The 14,071-nt window shown below is 36.4% G+C and overlaps 1 protein-coding gene and 1 long non-coding RNA gene across 4 annotated transcripts in view; one reads left to right on the forward strand and one right to left on the reverse strand.

The window, feature by feature from the left end:
- Positions 1 to 14,071, reverse strand: part of LOC125681444 (cyclin-dependent kinases regulatory subunit 1-like) — a 16,737-nt gene continuing 2,666 nt past the window's right edge. For all 3 annotated transcript variants that reach the window (XM_056155466.1, XM_048921545.2, XM_048921547.2), the window contains exons 2-4: positions 5,732 to 5,819; positions 4,605 to 4,732; positions 1 to 1,057 (exon numbers count right to left, since the gene is read on the reverse strand). In XM_056155466.1, the coding sequence (XP_056011441.1) occupies positions 984 to 1,057; positions 4,605 to 4,732; positions 5,732 to 5,790 (261 nt within the window). In that variant the 5' untranslated portion in view covers positions 5,791 to 5,819 and the 3' untranslated portion in view covers positions 1 to 983. The remainder of the gene's footprint in view (positions 1,058 to 4,604; positions 4,733 to 5,731; positions 5,820 to 14,071) is intronic.
- LOC125681445 (uncharacterized) lies at positions 9,898 to 10,582 on the forward strand. The gene is made up of 2 exons (XR_007372251.2): positions 9,898 to 10,297; positions 10,416 to 10,582. It is a non-coding gene; the product is annotated as an uncharacterized LOC125681445 (long non-coding RNA).

Genomic DNA, 14,071 nt, shown 5'->3' on the forward strand with positions numbered 1-14,071 from the left:
TTTGATTTTTTATGTTTTAATGACTGATCTGAACATAACTTTCACTGGCCTGAGAATTTTTACCAAAGAAAATACATTAATATCTCATTGGAGGATCTCCAATATTTGAACAACTCAGGGTACATGTCGGGGGATACAAGATACAGACAGCTCCATGTACATAACTCCTGCACCTGTGTCACTTTCATATTGTGACTAAAATATATCATCAGTGTGAATCTGAAGTAGTCAGAAACTTACACCAAAAATAATCTACAGAACTACACCAAAAATAATCTACAGAACTACACCAAAAATAACCTTCAGAACTTACATCAAAAATAACCTTCAGAACTTACACCAAAAATAACCTTCAGAACTTGCACCAAAAATAACCTTCAGAACTTACACCAAAAATAACCTTCAGAACTTACATCAAATAACCTTCAAAACTTACATAAAAATAACTTAAAGAATTTAAAAAATAACCTTCATACATTCACTTTTCTAGGAAATTGGAAGAAATTGCAAGACTGAACTTTTCACTAGTACTTCAAACAAGAAAACAATAACTGTTTTGTATCTGAAGTAAAAAGTTGGTCATAATTTGATGTAACGCTTTCATGTAAACTCTTTCATATAATCCTGTAAAGTTCTTCATATAATCATGTAAACTTTATCATATCAAGTAAACTATTTCATATAATCCGGAAATTCTTTCAAGAATTCTTGGAACTCGTTCATATAACATTGTAAACTCTATAATGTAAACCTTTATGTAAACTTAAAGTTTGTTGAATCTGTAACATGGCTGTGAAAATAAACGCATTGAGAATGTAAAATCACAGCTACAATCGTGTTAAAATTGAGTACTGCTAGTACTTCAGAATAAAAAGAAAAGTGCCTATAAAATCAACTAATATAATAATAAATGGACAACAACAAATAACAGCACTACAAAAAGTATGTACACCATAACAACTGTTTGTGTGGGTTGCCTCTTCTTACTTCACCATGGTCGCCGTCATCACGGGGAGAGCTTTTGGCAAAGGTCGTCTGAACAGGAGAATGTGAGGTTCTATAAATAGATTGTACATCAATTATCTACAATTATGGGGGCATAAAAAAGTATCACACTAATAATTGTCCAATGAAAATAAACTTGGTCAATATTGTAGTTACCTCCGTTAGGGAAATTTTGTGTAATTTGTAGAAACGGCCAATTATTTACAATGGAAGTATTTAATGTTAGTTGCTGAGACTATTTACAAAGGTGTACTTGGGCTATTTACATATATGTGAAAAACATGTGGGTTTGAGGGTAGACATATATGCAGGTGTTATTTTTGTGGTAAGTTTGAGGGTAATCATGTATGCATGTGTTGCTTTTGGGTGGGTTTGAGGGTAGTGATGTGTGCAGGTGTTATTTTTGGGTGGGTTTGAAGGTAGACATGTGTACGTGTGTCGTTTTGGTGGTGTCATCAGAAGAGACAGGAAACATCAAACATTTCTGACCAAGTTATTTCTCATCGATTCAACTTAATTTTGAATCCCCCCCCCCCCCCCCCATAACAATATATAGTAAATATAATTACTATGGGGTGCATATTCTTCCTTAGACACCTGATCTCACCTCTGCTGTTTCCAAAAGTTTGTGTTTGCCCTAACCTGTGGATTAAGACTGAGGATGTTGGTTATGTAATTGTTTGAGTTACAAAGAGTGCGTTCGAGATTGCCGTTCTTCGTACGAGTACAAATTCCTGTCGATCCCGAACGCCAAGTACGAAACCCGAGAAGGGGTTCGAGGTGCAAGACTCACACCACCTCTTTAGGTAGTGTGGTCAGAGAACAAAGAACTCGTTCGTGCGCACATGTTCTCATTGTTCGCGACTCTAAGAACGGAGCACGAGAACAACAGGAACGGCGACCTCGAACGCACTCCTGGAGTGTGAACCTGAGAACTGTTTGATCTGTAATTGTTTGAGTTACCTGGAGTGTGAACCTGAGAACTGTTGGTTCTGTAATTGTTTGAGTTACCTGGAGTCAGGGTTGGCAAAAAAGTGGTCAATATGAGTATTGACCGGGCCGGTGATCAATACTGGTTAAAACCGGTCAATACTGGTCGATTGAAAATTATTTGGTCATTATAGTCTGTGTTATTGGTTCTTTTAAATATTTAAGTGGCCATTATCTTGATTATGGTAAATACTGTAATTCATAACATGCACTATCAGTTTATGATATATTTATAAGTCATAATATTAAATAAATGACTCTGTTAAATTGGGGAAGATGTAATTTTTAAAGGTTTCTGTTCAAATTCCTTAGTTTAACAAGAACTACCTATTGTTTTAAATCTTCATTTTAACTGTTAAATAAACATTTGAGGGGGTGGGTTGGTGATGTTTTCATAACAATAACATGCCCACTGGTCATCTCTGGTCCCAGAGTATGCTAATCAACACCTGTCAACTCTGTTTCCTGTGCTCAGGTAATGTCCAGCTACCTTTTATTCTTAATCTGTCCAGGTACATGTAAACAGGTCTGTCTCCAATTGTCAAGCTATGCTATCTGTGACCCTCTAATATAGTACTGAAGATATTTCGTTCACAGTTTCAGCAAACCAAATGTATTACACTCATAAATCTAATGAAAAATATTAATCAACAATTGATCCATATAATGAAAAGCAAGAAATTGTTTGCAAGAAATGTACAAAAATAGGAAAATGGACAGTTTAAATCACAATTGACCAGTATTGACCACTTGGGGAGTATTGACCGGGACGGTTAAAACCAGTGGTTAAAACAGGGGAGGGTTTTAACCGCCCAACCCTGCCTGGAGTGTGAACCTGAGAACTGTTGGTTCTGTAATTGTTTGAGTTACCTGGAGTGTGCACCTGGGAACTGTTGGTTATGTATATGTTTGAGTTACCTGGAGTGTGCACCTGGGAACTGTTGGTTCTGTAATGGTTTGAGTTACCTGGAGTGTGCACCTGGGAACTGTTGGTTATGTATATGTTTGAGTTACCTGGAGTGTGCACCTGGGTACTGTTGGTTATGTAGTGTTTGAATTACCTGGAGTGTGCACCTGGGCAGAGCTGTGGAAAAATGCCGGTAAGACCGGCTTAATTTGGCCATGACCGACATAAGTTGGTTAAATGTCGGACTGCATGACCGATGTTGTTTGCACCGCCCGCATTAAGAAAAACACAAAATGCCACCGCGTAAACAGTCTTTATCCAGAGTTGTCGTTTCTTATGCATCAGTAATCCTCGGATGACTTCACTACGCAATGCTTTAGGCCTATACAATGTGTGAGGTGGAAGCCACTCGAGGATCTCCAAATGAAACTTTTGTCTGGTTCCCTGGCTCATTAACAACGATGCATAGTAGGGACAGGGAACCAGGCAAACTAAACCACGCGGAAGTATGGTGTCGTGGCCGATCAAATTTACACCGGGAGAGAGTGACAGTGAGCAGTATTAGATGAGAGACAGAGTGTTAGGGATGGAATAAGAGTAGGTGAGAGAATGGATGGTGAAGAGAGTGAGTGTGAATCAGAGGTGAGCAAGATTTTGATGAGAATGAAAGAATGGTGAGAGAGGTTGTGAGAGAATTAGAAATTGAGTTTGAAAACTAGTGTAAGACATGTTATAATAAACTTCTAAAACATGCGATCTGTGTATTACTTCAGTTTTATAAATTATGTTAATTTTAACTCTTAATATTCGGACAGACTTAAATCTGTTCGGACAGGCAAAGTTGATAAACATGTCTGTCCGAATGACAGGCTTCTGAAAAAAAAATTCCACAGCTCTGCCTGGGAACTGTTGGTTCTGTAATTGTTTGAGTTACCTGGAGTGTGCACCTGGGAACTGTTGGTTCTGTAATTGTTTGAGTTACCTGGAGTGTGCACCTGGGAACTGTTGGTTCTGTAATTGTTTGAGTTACCTGGAGTGTGAACCTGGGAACTGTTGGTTCTGTAATTGTTTGAGTTACCTGGAGTGTGAACCTGGGAACTGTTGGTTCTGTAATTGTTTGAGTTACCTGGAGTGTGAACCTGGGAACTGTTGGTTCTGTAATTGTTTGAGTTACCTGGAGTGTGCACCTGGGAACTGTTGGTTCTGTAATTGTTTGAGTTACCTGGAGTGTGCACCTGGGAACTGTTGGTTCTGTAATTGTTTGAGTTACCTGGAGTGTGCACCTGGGAACTGTTGGTTCTGTAATTGTTTGAGTTACCTGGAGTGTGCACCTGGGAACTGTTGGTTCTGTAATTGTTTGAGTTACCTGGAGTGTGAACCTGGGAACTGTTGGTTCTGTAATTGTTTGAGTTACCTGGAGTGTGCTCCTGGGAACTGTTGGTTCTGTAATTGTTTGAGTTACCTGGAGTGTGCACCTGGGAACTGTTGGTTCTGTAATTGTTTGAGTTACCTGGAGTGTGCACCTGGGAACTGTTGGTTCTGTAATTGTTTGAGTTACCTGGAGTGTGCACCTGGGAACTGTTGGTTCTGTAATTGTTTGAGTTACCTGGAGTGTGCACCTGGGAACTGTTGGTTCTGTAATGGTTTGAGTTACCTGGAGTGTGAACCTGGGAACTGTTGGTTCTGTAATTGTTTGAGTTACCTGGAGTGTGAACCATGTAATGGATCCAGCCTGGGGACTGCTGCACTCCCAGATTTCTCCATTCCGTCTCTGTCATCAAATGATTCTTTGGCACTAGCTTTGCGATGTCATCAGGAAGAATAACATGTCTGAAATAAAAGCTGAGGTGCAGTCTAAACACATTAATCTAAAACTAGATATGTCGATAAACTACAGCTGATTTTACCAACTGTTTGTTCACTATACCCTATAAAGTACTCCAGTCAGTTACTAGTTCAGTAGTGATACTTTTGTCATACTTTATCATATATATGTATTTCATGTTTTATCTCCCATCCTGAGGAAGGAACAGCTAGTCCCTTAAATTTAACAATCAATATTGTTTGTGTAGTTAGTAATTCATGTGCAGACATATATTATTACAGGGCTCAAAACTAACGTATTTACATTAAAAAATCTCTCTGTCAAATGTTTAAAATGATTTTAAAACCCAAAATCAAAAGGCAAAGGTAACACAATCGACTTTAAAATTCATCCTGATTTACTAATTCTGTTTTTTGGAAAGTAATAGAATCTGTCATTAAAGCATTTTGCGACGGTTTTAACAGTGTTGATTTAAGTGCTACTGAAACAGCAACAAAATGGAAATCATGACACCATTTGGTGATACTTAAAAGTCTAAAAGATGGAAACCTGTAACAAAACTCATCAAAATGGAAAGATTCCAACGAAAGCAAGAAAAGAGCATGACAGGGTTCATGAAACAGAGAAACAATCAAGAAGTTTTCAGGGTAAATGGTCGAAAATGGTTGTGATATGACAAGGAGGAACAGTTGATGTTTTGGTCCTTGTGTGAACAGTTTGCCAATTTTCATAACAATAAAAATGAGTTTTCAATTAAAACAATAAATGTCTTGCATTGCTTTATTTTGTTTTATTTACCTCAAGTTTCAGTTAGATGACAGACTGATTATTTCTCTGCAGACTGATAGAAAATGTTGTCTATCAGTCCATTTTGACTGGCAGACTGAAAAATTAGTTTCGAGTTCAGTTATTATCACATAGGAGTATATATAGTGAACATTGGGAAGTTAACTGAGGCTTTTGTAGGAGTTACGCAGCAATCACTGGATAAATCTTGTACATACCTGTACTCAAATTTCTCATCATAGTACTTCTCAGAATATGAAATCTGATCAGCTGACATATCTGAAGCTTTTGTAAAGTCTCTTGATTCTGTTAATAAAAATTAGAGAAAAAAATTAGCATATCTCCGTTTAAATAAAAACATAACACAGGGACGTGTGACATAATGTAAATAAATACATAACACAGGGACTTGTCACATACTGTAAATAAATACACAACACAATTAAGGACTTGTCACGTACTGTAATTAAATACACAATACAGGGATTTGTCACGTACTGTAAATAAATACACAACACGGGAACTTGTCACGTACTGTAAATAAATACACAACACAAGGACTTGTCACGTACTGTAATTAAATACACAACACAGAGACTTGTCACGTACTGTAATTAAATACACAACACAGGGACTTGTCACGTACTGTAAATAAATACATAACACAGAGACTTGTCACATACTGTAAATAAATACACAACACAGAGACTTGTCACGTACTGTAAATAAATACAGGCTGTCCAGCACTTGTTGATAAAAATTAGGGTTAATTTTAGGGCTAAAATTAGGCAGCGTTTTCCCCCCTTATATAACTGGTACCAATAAACGGTACCATTCCCAATGCCAAAAACAATTAATTTTCTCCAATTTTGAGACTAAAAATTCCCTATTTTTACTTGCCGAAAAATAGACCGCTGACATCGTAATTTACTTAGTCTGAAACGTTGTACGAGTTAACTAAAATGTTCACTTCTGGTATTAAATCAAAAGTACAGATTATAGCAGTGTGCATGTTTTGTAGAGCTACGATGATTCTAAAACGAGCCTATAACGATTCCTGATGTCTCACAACAGCAAATATTACAGTAAAAAGTTTGTAAAGAGATGACTGCTTCTTGTTTTGTTCTCTTTTCTTTTAGTTGAAATTATTTGCCGATACACTGGTAGAAAATTCCCAATTTGTTCGATTTTGACGCTATTTTTCCCAATTGAATGGGTATTAGTACCAGTGGGTAGAAAAAAATCGCTGTTAGGAATTTTATTGTTAAATTGGGTAGTTTTAGACATTTAAATGGACTTACCTTTGCAAATTTGACAATAAAAAAACTCACTAGAGATCCATAGGCCTTAACGGTCACCTGAGTATCATTGTCCGTACAGGGAGTATCATTACTTACTTACTTACTTATCCTCTTCGTGCCTATCAGCACATAAGGCCTCAACCAGCTGACGCCACAACTGCCTGTCTTTTGCTTTCTTTTCTATTTCCCCCAGGTCTTCCCTATATCTTTCATCTCCTGTTCTACCATCCTTCACCATGTCTCTTTTGGGCGTCCTCTTTTTCTCTTTCCATCAGGTGTCCATCTCAGAGCAATCTTAGTGATATCTTCTCCTCCTTTTTGTAGAACATGCCCAATCCAACGCCACCTTCTTTTAATCTCCATCTCCATGCAGCACTGTTTGGTCTTAAGATACAGATCTTTATTCGATATCTTTTTGGGCCAGTAGATTTTACAGATTTTTCGGAGGCAGGTGTTATGGAATGAGGAGAGTTTTTTCATGTCAGTTTGTATTATTCTCCAGCATTCAGCCCCATATAGTAACACAGATTTCACGTTACTGTTGTATATTTTCAGTTTGGTGTTCATACTGATCGACCCACTTCTCCATATGGATTGCCGTTGGCAAAATGCATTTCTCGCCTTGCTTATTCTGGCTTTGATGTCTTTCGCCATCCCATTGGTGTTACTTAACATGCTGCCTAGATATTTGAAATCCTCAACCTCTTCTATGATGTTATTTCCTATCTTGACTGTTTGAGCTGTATTACTGTTTACAGTCATTACTTTGGTCTTCTTTTCATTAATGTTCAGGCCTAAACTTTGAGCAACTTCGTTTAATTTTGTTGTTTTGCTCTGCATGTTGTTAACATTACTTGACAGAAGGCAGATGTCACCAGCAAAGGCCAAATCTTCTAAGAAAGAGTTCATGGTCCATCTAATGCCTGTATTTTCATTTCCTAGTGTTGTTCTCATACACCAGTCTATTGCAGTGATGAATAGGAGAGGAGATATGATGCATCCTTGTCTTACTCCAGATGTCACCGGGAACCAATCTGACTGTTGACCATTATGTAGTACACAGCATTCATAGTTGTTATAGAAAGCTTGTATTAAGATAACTATTTTTGATGGTAATCCATAGGCTCTTAGGATGGCCCACAAGCAGTCTTTTCTGATGCTATCGAAGGCTTTTCGGAAGTCTATAAAGTTGAGGATAAGTTTATTTTGCCACTCAATACTTTGCTCTATGATGTTACGTGGTCAATACATCCTCTGCCTGATCTAAACCCTGCCTGCTCTTTCCTTAGCAGATCATCTATTGCATCATCTATTCTATTTAGTATGACTCTTGACAGGATTTTGCTGGGTACTGATAGTAAGGTTATACCCCGCCAGTTGTTACAGTCACTTAAATCTCCTGTTTTGGGTAGTTTTATAATGAGTCCTTTTGCCCAGTCATATGGTATTGTATCGATCTTCCAGATGTGCTGAAATAAGTTGTAAAATATTTCTGTACTGGTTTCAAGGTCCACTTTCAACATTTCTGGTGTTATAGAGTCCAATCCAGGTGCTTTCCCATTTTTTAACTTCAGTATTGCTTTCCTGATCTCTTCCCTCGATACTTCTTCAATGTTTATGTCTAATTCTTCACCAAACTATTCAATATTCGGAATGTCACCTTGATGATCAATGTTAAGAACTTACTTAAAGTGCTCCATCCATCATTCAAGCTGCTGTTTCTCCGATGTTAAAACTCTACCATCCTTAGCCTTGCATGGTTTATTGGAGTGTGTTTGTTTGCCGCTTAGTTGTTTTGTGATCTACTGTACTAAGTTGTCCCCTGGAAGCTGCTGTTTCTGCCTCCCTGGCTAGTGTTTCAAGATGCTCTTTCCTATCTGCCTTAGCATTTCGTTTAACTTCTTTATCTTTGTTGGAATATTCTTTCTGTAAGGCAGTTTTAATTCTCTCCTGATTTTGTACTGTATAGTTTTTTCTTAATGTCCTTTCTTTCTTGAATGCTATTCCAGGTGTTGTCGCTTATCCATTGCTTTCTCCCACGTTTCCTGTAATCAAGTGTGGTATTAGAGGTGTCTTTAAAGATAGTTTTAATCTCATTCCATTCCTGTTCTAAGCTTTCCACTGTCTCATTCTCTGACTCCTGCAAGTTCTCTAACGCTCTATATCTGTTCCTTAGGGAGTATCATATTTGCATTTAAGTTTCAATATGGTGTCCTTCATGCACATGTTTATGATCTTTCAAAACATGCACACATTTCCTATTCATTTTCTGTACAGAAGAAGGAACAAGAGTACCGCAAACGATACATAATACGCCCGTGAAATGCTTACATAGGGTGTTTTTCTTGTGCTATAATTTGTATAACTTTGCTTCAGGTAGTATCAGCTTTCATGAGGCTGTGATAAACTTTCATATGAACAAAGGGTCTTAGCTTAAAAATCGAGATTTCCTCAAAATGGACCAAGTTCAACAACTTGTATTTTTTTCAAAAATGGAGGAAAATCAAAATCCTTTCCCAGATGCACATCTTCAATACCCATACAAACACTCCACAAAATAAGATGGTCCTCACTTGAAAACTGTGGGAGGAGTAGGCGGACAAATTATGTACCCTCCATAGAATATCAATTTCCAAATAGACTAAGTTCAACAACCTGTATTTTTCTCAAAAATTGTAGAAAATCAAAATCCATCCCACATGCACATCTTCAATACCCATACAAACACTTCACAAAATAAGAAGGTCCTCACTTGAAAACTATGGGAGGAGTAGGGCGGACAAATTATATACCCTCCATATAATAATTATTTCCAAATAAAGGGGCAAAACTCCTGGAAAAAAGGTTGAAATGGATCAAAATTGCAGTATGATATAGAGTGACCCACAAAGAAGCTACACAACAAGTTTCAGCATGATATGTGAAAGGGAAATGAAATTATAGAGAAAACCCCGAACGGACGGACGGATGGACGTACAGACATCGCTGTACCATAATACGCCCCGTCTAAAGATGGGCGTATAAAAACGGAATTTTGAAACATATCAATCATTTTGACACCCCCACCCTCTGACCCATGAATTTCACAATTTAACAAGATGTGTTAGTGAAACACAATGCCCCCGATAATGGCCAATTCCGAAGATGGCCAAAGTCTCAATATACCTGGCGAATTGCCAATACGAAGCTAAAGTGACCAGGGTTAAAATGTAAATATGCTAAAAGAGTATTTTATAGAATTTAAATAATTTCATTGTTATTAAAATCTGTATTAATATACGGAGGTGACCATTCGACATTGATCCAGTGCCTTTTTATGGGATTCGAAACTGTGACTGTGAGATGTATGAAAGTTTGACTTCTAGGCGGGCAATTCTACTTTCACTTTAAATGGTAAGTTGAAAAGAGCATGCTGCATCTTTGATGTAAAATATCTCGAAAAGGAATCAAGGACCCTATTGCAAATTTGGCCTTGTTGGAAAGGTTAGGAATTTTGCTGAAAGTTGATATCTTTCATTATACTGGGAAATTTTTTATTTTGAATTAGGAGGGGTTGAAAATGGGTATATTTTCCTCATTTTTGTTGCTTTTTTACTTCCAGGATGGCAGGTGCCTGAGTGTATCCCGACCCATTTCCAGGCTAGTATCAGATGTCATGATGGACCTTTAAAATCTTTCACATGTGTACTTTCAAGAACCATATACATTATTTTTGAAAATTGGTTGCCATGGTAATAAAATCTGAAAATTAAAACATGGGCTTCTGAAGGTGAAATTTCCTCCATTTCCTGGTAGTTTGAGACCCAAGGTCACAAGGGCAAATATCTTGGTACCAGTAAAAAGATCTTGTCAAAAGAAATGCTCATGTACAATATGAAAGCTCTCATATTTACCATTTACAAGTTATGACCAATGTAAAAAAAAAATTTAAAGTAGGTCAAATGTCAAGGTCAAAAGGTTCAATACCAACGGAAAGATCTTGTAACAAGGAATACTCATGTGAAATATCAAAGCCCTATCTCTTACTGTTCAAAAGTTATTAGCAAGGTTAAAGTTTTCAAAAAGTAGGTAAAATTCCAAGGTCAAGGGTAAAAAATGTTGGTACCCACGAAAAGGTCTTGTCACAAGGAATACTCATGTGAAATATCAAAGCTCTATCTCTTATTGTTCAAAAGTTATTAGCAAGGTTAAAGTTTTCAAAAAGTAGGTCAAACTCCAAGGTCAAGGCCATGGGGTCAAAAATGTTGGTACTCACGGAAAGGTCTTGTTACAAGGAATACTCATGTGAAATATCAAAGCTCTATCACTAACTGTTCAAAAGTTATTAGCAAGGTTAAAGTTTTCAAAAAGTAGGTCAAACTCCAAGGTCAAGGGGTCAAAAATGTTGGTACCCACGGAAAGGTCTTGTCACAAGGAATACTCATGTGAAATATCAAAGCTCTATCACTTACTGTTCAAAAGTTATTAGCAAGGTTAAAGTTTCAGACAGACAGAATGACAGAATTACAGAATGACAGACAGGACAAAAACAATATGCCCCTCCACCCCCCGATCTTCGATCTCGGGCATAAAAAGATGGCATTACAAACCTCATACCATGCATTTAATTTATTTCACATGACTGAAAGTGGAGAAGAAAAAAATAAAGTTTTATATACATTTTTATTATGTGGCCATATTGGCCCCATCCACAGGAGCCATGAATTTCACAATTTAGTGGAGAGCTTCATGAACATCATCATAATCATGCATTTAGTTTTTCTCATTTATATATAGCAGTAGAGAAGAAGATTTAATACATTTTCACTATATGGCCATAGTGACCCCGCTCTAAGCCCTGAACCCTGACCAAAGAGCTATGAATTTCACAATTTTGGTAGATAGCTTCACGTCTCCATATGACATGTATGAGTAAAATATTCTCGAGCAAGACGTTAAGCATGATACAATCAATCATAGACATCATAACCATGCATTTAGTTTTTCTCAACTATATATGGAAGTAGAGAAGATTTTTTAAGATCTAAAACATTTTCACAATATGGCCTTATTGGCCCCACCCTAAAGCTTGAACCCCTGACCCAGGGGCCATGAATTTAATAATTTAAGTAGAGGGCTTCATGGACATCATAATCATGCATTTACATTTTCTAAAATATATATGGTAGTGGAGAAAAAGATTTAATACATGTTCACTAATATATGGTCACATTGGCCCTGTTTTAGGGCCTGAACCCCTGATTCAGGGGCCATGAATTTCACAATTTAAGTAGAGGGCTTCATGGACATCATTTCCATGCATTTATTTAGCCCCCCACACACACACACATATGTGGGAGTTGAGAAGATTTGTAAGAATATGACCTTTTTAAAGCATATTTAGTCCCATTCATGCGGCCAGAGGGGTGGTAAGATCAACAATTTATATTCCTCTTATCCAAGAGATGTTTGACATCATAAATTGTTACAATTGGGAATGCAGTTTTCACGAAGAAGTTAAAAATGTAAAATTGTTAATGGACGGCGCACAACGACGAAGACCAATGGTAATAGCTAGGTCACCCGAGTAATTCAGGTGACCTGAAAATACTGTAAATGCAGGCAGGGCATCTTTCAGGATTCCATTGTCCCAGCTGTTATTGGCTATAACCTTAATAGTAACATCTTTTTCACAGCCACAACCAGTAAACAAACTTTAAACATCTGTGATTTTTTAAGGTCCATTTTGGGTCCGAATTTCGGCCCTTTCCCCTCCTAAAAATTGTTAATTTTTTCCCAATTTAGCTTGCATTTTTCCCAATAATAGAGTTATGAAAGCAAAATGTATTTGAAAAATATAAACATTCAATGTGAATTATATACATACGACTTAACAAAAGAGTTATGGAAATTATGATTTGGATAGAATATTTGAACATTTTAGAAGGTTAAAGAAAATTAGATGTGTAAAATAAAGATAATGTGATGTTTGATATGATTTTAAAACTTATTTACGATAAAATTGATTTTTCCCAATTTGACTGAAAAGTCGACAATTTTTCCCAATTCGAAAGCCACAGGACCCTTGTAAAAAATGTAGAAAAATCACTGTCAGTGATTTTTTAAAGTCCATTTGGGTCCGAATTTCGGCCCTTTCCCCTCCTAAATTTTTTTAAATTTTTCCCCAATTTAGCTTGCATTTTTCCCAATAATAGAATTATGAAAGCAAAATGTATTTGAAAAATATAAACATTCGATGTGAATTATATACATACGACTTAACAAAGAGTTATGGAAATTATGATTTGAATAGAATATTTGAACATTTTAGAAGGTTAAAGAAAATTAGATGTGTAAAATAAAGATAATGTGATGTTTGATATGATTTTAAAACTTATTTACGATAAAATTGATTTTTCTCAATTTGACTGAAATGTCGACAATTTTCCCCAATTCGAAAGCCACAGGACCCTTGCAAAAAATGTAGAAAAATCACTGATTATATGTATAGGGAAAAATTCATAGTATATATTTTGATAGAAAAGGGTCACATATACAAAGGGGGAGAAAGTCACAGTATATATATATTTTGAAAGAAAACTACATGTGTATATAGAAAAAGTCAAATGTTATATAAGGAGAAAATTTTTACTTAAATTAGATTGAAAGTTAGAATATTCCATGTTTTTTTTAAATCATATATATTTTAATGTTAAAACAAACAAATAACCCCAATAAAAAGTAATTAACTTTTAAGTATTTACAACAGTTGTTGACAGGGACTGTCGAGATTAATTAGTGGCCTCACAAGGCACCTTTCCCCTTTTCTAGACAGTGTATTTCCTGTATAAGTAGACAAATTGGCATCAATTTACAATCTTTGAAGCCATACATAGGATGAAGGAAAAAATATGGGGTTTTTTTAGAGCAAAATGTATGGTTTCTATCATTTTTTGTATATAATGAGGAACAAATTTTTACTGTCACCACAATCAACATGGAGATCATAACAAGCAACAGAGGGGGTTTAAATTTTGAACAAAACAAATTATGACTTTTTTTCCTAGGTGTGGTCATGGGCACTCTTTGTGACTTTTTTTCCCTACCCAGATTGTGACTTTTTTTTCCGTTTACCGTATTATAGAGTTCTTAAAATCTACTTCTGTGGTATCATACATTTCAAGATTTTTATCAGTCCGAATAATGAAATGTACTGTGAACTTTATCGGTCCGAGGAAATTTTAACCAGTCAAATCCTTCGGACTGGTAAATTTCAAG

This window comes from Ostrea edulis, chromosome 2 (genome assembly GCF_947568905.1).
Source record: "Ostrea edulis chromosome 2, xbOstEdul1.1, whole genome shotgun sequence".
In the NCBI taxonomy this organism is placed as follows: Eukaryota; Metazoa; Mollusca; class Bivalvia; order Ostreida; family Ostreidae; genus Ostrea; species Ostrea edulis.